At 47.4% G+C, this 6,000-nt stretch overlaps 1 protein-coding gene across 1 annotated transcript in view; it reads right to left on the bottom strand.

Annotated features, from left to right (window-relative positions):
• TMEM47 (transmembrane protein 47) overlaps positions 1-5,206 on the bottom strand; it is a 29,986-nt gene extending 24,780 nt beyond the window's left edge. Inside the window, exon 1 of the mRNA XM_082446698.1 lies at positions 4,552-5,206. Coding sequence (XP_082302824.1) covers positions 4,552-4,777 — 226 coding nt within the window. The 5' untranslated portion in view covers positions 4,778-5,206. The remainder of the gene's footprint in view (positions 1-4,551) is intronic.
• Between the last annotated feature and the right edge of the window lie 794 nt (positions 5,207-6,000).

The raw sequence follows: 6,000 nt of genomic DNA on the forward strand, positions 1-6,000 counted from the left end.
GTTCAGGGCAGTTTGAATCCAAAGCCTCATATATTCTTCACAACACTACTCTGCCCTCCTAGAAGATTATGTTATAATTTATCAGAGTTCATAAAGAAGTTTACTGTGATATTTAGGTAATATAATCCAGGGACTTATTTTGGAGCACCTACAATCCTTTTCACTAATATATCCAGTAGTACTTTGCGGTCTCACTAAGTGGGCTTAGTATTAAACAGAAACCTGAAAGTGATTCTTCAAATTTATTCCTGACAGCGGGCAAAATCTATTGCTTGAGATATGCTTTTGTTTGTTTTGGTTTTGTTTTGAAAGGTTTTATGAAAGGCCAGGCTTCTCACATACTCATCAAATCCCTTAGCTGACAAAGATTGATCTAAATGGCTCCCTGGAGATTACAATCATTCTACAAATGTGAACAAAAGAGGAATTATATCTGCCCACAAATTAAAATGTCCTTTGTAAAAGTCAATCTGGGGAACTTCAGAGTCTTAGGAGACCTTAAAAGGAAATCATCATCAAGATCTTGAAATGTTATACTGGGTTTTCTCTGGATTATTAATCAAGAAAGTTTTGGTGCTAAGTGCTGCTCTTTGAATAATTTTCTACCAGTCTACGCTGTATAGGTTAAATAAAATTCCACTTGTTCTACTTCTGTTCTTTTTTAGGAAGCCAGAATAGAGTATAACTGTTGTGACCTCCAGGCTTGCTGAGCTATTTGTAAACATGCATCAATATCAACTAATTTCAAGCAACAAGCTGAACTTTCCCTGGAGTAAATCACATTGCAAAGTTTTCCAATGAAATTACGTTTCCCAATTAAGATATGGATTCAAAATATGCACAGATGATACACATCTGAACTCAGAATCACTGTATCTCAGATTTTCTAAGATTTGCAGGTGTTTAGGCAGTTCCGTTTATCTTAAACTACCACCCAAGACAGGTTTTCTTATAATGCCTTTTAAAGTGGATTTTTATATCACAGTTTTTAAAAAATGAGCTACATACAAAGCACTCTTAAAAGAACCCCTTGTCAACTGAAAATAATAATATTCACCTGTTATTAGCCTACAGCGCACTGCCATTTCAAAACTGCCAGTGACTCATTACAAATGCAGCTATTTTTAGGACAGTGCGCGTTAATATTCCTTGAAAAAGGAACCAACTATTTAATCAAGTATTTTGTGGATGGAAAGATGGATAAATGCCACTTGTTATATTCCAAAATTACTCTCAGTAAATTGTGTTCATTTGGCCATCTGCACACCCTTACATTTTGCTTAGTCAGTAAATAACACAGACGTCAAAAAAGCAATCTGATTTATATGAAATAGCTACATATTTATAAATTTTAAAGAAGAAGCATAAAATTACCCTAGAGGTTATACAGTACGTTTGAGTCAAGTTTAGGGTGTCAGCTTTCTGTATACACTTGAGTAATCCTATTTGTACTAAGGATTCTCTTATAATTGCTATGGCTGTGAAACCCTATAATTATATTCTAGGAAAAAAGTTATCAAAACTAAATGCGACTAAGCAAAAGTCTAAAACATTACTATCATTTAAAAATAATATTTAAGATGTATTAAAAGGCTGCCAAAATCATCCTTAGAAATTCTGTGGCCAGCAGCCATGTGAGTACTACCTATTCTAAACTTCCTAACAAGCATACTTAATTTATTTTTTTTTTTTCCTGTTTCCACCGCGAATGACAGTCTATTAGCCATTTTCTCATTTGTCTTTTTGGGAAATTTACAGCTTAAAGATGAATGCCTGGATAGTCCCCCATACACTGAATTGGGACACCGGAGAAAAGCATTACGGTTGACTGACACCCGGATTACTGGTTCGTACTAGAAGTGCTGACGCAACCTGCAATACACTAGGACACAAAAGGAATGGTTCTGCTTTTGCTTAAAACCATAAAACAGGTTATAAGCGGCAAACGATGCACATTTGGTACCAAAATTAAAATGCGGCTTTAAAAATAATGGCTGAGGGGAAAGTTTCCGTAGGAACTGGGCCTAAGTAGGACATATCGTCATCGGTAGAAAACATTCCTGAAATTTCCCTTCTGTATTTACAAGCTTGCCTCTTCACGGCAGTTTCAATTCTAATTAAGACAAAGGTTTTTAATTAAGCCCTGAAGATGCTGGTAAAGGGCCTTCAGTAAAACTGTCCTTGGTGGTTCCTCCTGAAGTTATTCATTTCGAGAGACAAAGAAGTGGATCTCTTAAAATCTTCAGAGAAGACATTTCCCTCCCTGCTTTCTGCTATTCAACACAGCAAACAGACTGAGAAAAGCTGCCTGCCCTTTGGAACGGGCAAGGAAAACATTGCTCGTTTCACTTCAAGCTTCCCCCTTGTTTCAGAATACTGCTGCACAGTTGCTTCAAGTGCACCGAACACTGTAAGAAAATAGACTTTGTAAAGTGGGGAGATGAGCGATTTTCCAGATTTTGTTTCCTTTCCTCCTGCATCCTCCCCGTCCACCACCACCTTGGGGAGGAAAAACGAACTGCTACTACGTAAAGAAAGTGAAGAACTTGTTCCAGATAGCCTCCAACAAAACCATTTCCACCAGCCCAATTTGCTTCTGAAGTATACTTTTTCTAGGATGAAAACTATTTTATTTTCAGGAACGCAACAAGAAATAAATGCTGCAGTATGAGTTTCAGCAAGAGGGTTGAATAACGGGTTTAGAGGAAAAAATTAGAAGCTGTACCAGCCTCCGATTTTTACCTTGCAGAGTCCTATTACAACTATATTTGCATTAAGCTTTTGTCTCCCTATTTCCTTGCTTAGAGAGGAAAACAGCAGAGATAAATGGGTATGGAGGCAATGAAAGGAAGATTAGCAAACACTGCAGACGCGCCACAAACTCGAGCTGGCTTCTCCCCATTCCCCACATTCCTGGCCCAGAGAAAAGGATACGGGCCTGAAAAGAAAATGGGAGTTGAAGCTTGTTTCTCCTACCTATCTGAAAAGTCTTTATGCAATCAGGGGGCTATTATTTCAGGAGACAGTGAGAAAGGGGCAAAAGATTCACGTTGCTAAGGAGACATGCTGGAGCTGGCATTCCTACATAAATTTCCATTTCTATTGGAGAGGGGAAAGAAAGCATATTTTCTCCAAAGTTTATTTGGATCCCCTGGTTACTGAAGAAAGGCATTTTACCAATTTATTTTATCTTTAGTTGTAAACAACCAACCCTGAAAGAATTAAAAGACCTAAATGTTGACCTCCCGCTGCCAACCAGTCCCCTCCACAGTAAATTAAGAAACAAAGACGAAATCCTTCAATGGAAATTTTGAGGTAATATCAAAGAAAAAGCCTTTTGTAAACAGACAAATTTATGGAAGAAACTAAACCAAGTGCACTAATTTCTCTTATAACAAGAAACCAAAGACAAAAGCAAATCTGATTTTTGTGGCTCTTTGTCCTATTTCAACTTGCCTGGAACTTGACACGTTTCCAGTAAAGCTTTATAAATAGTCCCAGAGAAGACAGGAAACTGTCACGAAGGAATTTAATGAGTTTCTCAGGGGTCCGCGTGTAAGTGTGTAAAATCACAGCCTGGTCCTCTGCCTTTTATTCCCCTTTCTCTGCACTGACACCAGCAGCTGAAGAATCAAGATTAGCGAGGAATAGGGGTTTGCAGCAAGAAATCGGAAGTTGTCAAATTTCTGTTAAGGGCGTAACATTGGGAGGGCAGGGGAAGGCAACCCGGGCTCAAGGAGAGAGTAAAACGGTAAAGGCCCTCCGTGACTACCTTATTCTCCGTCCTCCACCCCATCCCTTTGCTGTTTCCAGTGCTGGCTGAATAAGCCACAACTTTCCAGGCATCTGTGAGTACCTCATGCAGAAGAGCAAGAAAGATCTGGAGGACTGAAGAGGCATTTGGAGTGGGAAAGAAAGAAGAGCAACTCTCAACCAAGGACGGTGTCACCAAAAAAGGCAAGGAAATTAAAGCCTGTCCCTCTCCCAACTCTTCACATCCCTCAAAAATTTAAGGAACTAAAATCCAAACCGAAACTCACGGGAAAACCCAGGTAAAGTGGAGTAGAACAGGCAGAAACGGGGGCACTCAGAGGTAAACTCAGGCAAATTCCTTCTTGAGAGAGAAGTGGGGAAGGCAGAGAGAACCCACAGCATCCTGGTGGGAGTTGGGGCGCTTTTGCTTGTGTCTTTTTTAACGCGGGTGTGGAAGGCGTTGCATTTTCAACCAGCCACATGGTTCTAGCCTTAAATGATAACAATTACCCAAAATAGCATACGTGTTACTCCAGAGCCCGAGGAATGGCCACGGGAAGAGAGGGCGTGGGACATTGCACTGGGTTTGGCGACCGGGACTGGGGAGAGGTGAGGGGTGGAGATCAGGGAGTTGGCTGGAGCCCGAGGATCCGCGAAGGGCCAGGATGGAGGGGGCGAACTAGGGTGGGGGACACACAAGGGAGAAGGGGAGGCGGGTAGAGGCGGTAGCTGTCCAGGCAGCGGGGCGCGGGGCGGTCCGGGGCGGGAGGCAGGGGTCGCGGCGCGCCGGGCCCTCACCGCTGCTGAGTGTGGACTCGCAGTGCCAGATGTCCAAGCTGGCGGGTTTCCGGCAGGACTCCCACAGGGACAGGTAGTACTGGTGGTCGGCCGTGACCCAGGCCGGGCTCAGCACGGCCCCCAGGTCCAGACACAGTGCCAGGAAGATGCACACCAGCCCGACCAGCTTCAGCGGGGTCAGCACCGACACGCGCACCTCCTCCATGCCGCTGCCCGCCGAAGCCATGTCCCGGGCGCCGCAGCCGGCCCGCCCCGCCGGAGACGAGGACGCCAGGCGGGTCCGGAGAGCCGGGAGCCCGACCTCCCACGGAGGGAAGCAGCCGAGCCGCCGCGCGCGGGGACTCGCTCCCTCGGGGATCCACGCGCTTTCCGCCGCACCACGAAGGTGGATCTGCGGGGCGGCCGGCCGGGGACCGGGTCGTGGGCAGCCGCAGCGACGCCGATCCCGCCGCAGACCTTCGCCGCCGGCCCCGCGCAGCGCTCTGCCCGCGCCCGCTCCGCCCCGGCGCTGCCCCGCTCGCTCGCTCCGCCCCGGCCCCTCCCCCGCTGCGGGAGGCGGCGCCGAGCGGGGAGGGGCAGCGGTCAGCACCCGCGCCGACGTCAGGCTCCGGCTCCTGGCTCCAAGCTCCCGGCGCGAGAGGCTTGCGCCCGCCCCGCCCCTGCCCGGTGCGCGAGGAATGGGTCCGCTCTCTCTCTGCCCCGCGTGCGCTGTGCGCGCGCAGCGAATCCTCTACCCTAGTGTTCTGCGCGCACAGAACCCCATGCGAGCCCTCCGCCCCCGAACCGCTGCGCGGGGCAATTCCTCGAAGCTGCCGGGTCCCCGGCCCCCGGCCCCGCCCCTGGCCGCGCTCGCTCCGGGGTCGCCTGGCTTCCCGCCCCCACCTCCTCCCGTCACGTGGATTTCCTTTTCTTAGCGAGCTGGGGTGGGTCCTTTTCTAGAAGGCGTCAGCTGTAGATTCCTAGGTTTCTTAGGCTGTGGCCATTGGAGCAAAGAGAGGTTCTCTCTCAGCGATGTAACACACCCCCTCCCGCCCCGCCAATTTCTCATCCCGGGGGGATTTGGAAGAAGGTGGAGAAAAGTGACAAAAGGCATTTTGTTCTCTTCAAACTCAGGATGGACCCAGTCTTGGACGCGATCTCTTCCCCCCCGCCCCCTCCCGCCAGTTTTCCCTATTTCCTAACTTTCCCCGCCGGCCTACTGCGGCTTCTATTCTCTGGGCTCGCCTCCTTTCGCGCCCCCTAGGAAGGGCGGCGTGAAACGAAAGAACGCAGGAGCTAAAACGGGAATGAGAGCTCCCACAAAATGTGATGTAAACCTTACTTGCTTCCCCGCTGCTGTGTTCTTTGCACGTTGTTTAAAACCTTTATTCATTCGGCTTTACATTATGCCAAGTGGGATCTGAATCCCTCCATGGCATTAACCTTTTCCTGTGCCCCGAAGACCTAGCC

Source organism: Balaenoptera physalus (genome assembly GCF_965194825.1).
Source record: "Balaenoptera physalus genome assembly, chromosome: X".
NCBI lineage: Eukaryota > Metazoa > Chordata > Mammalia > Artiodactyla > Balaenopteridae > Balaenoptera > Balaenoptera physalus.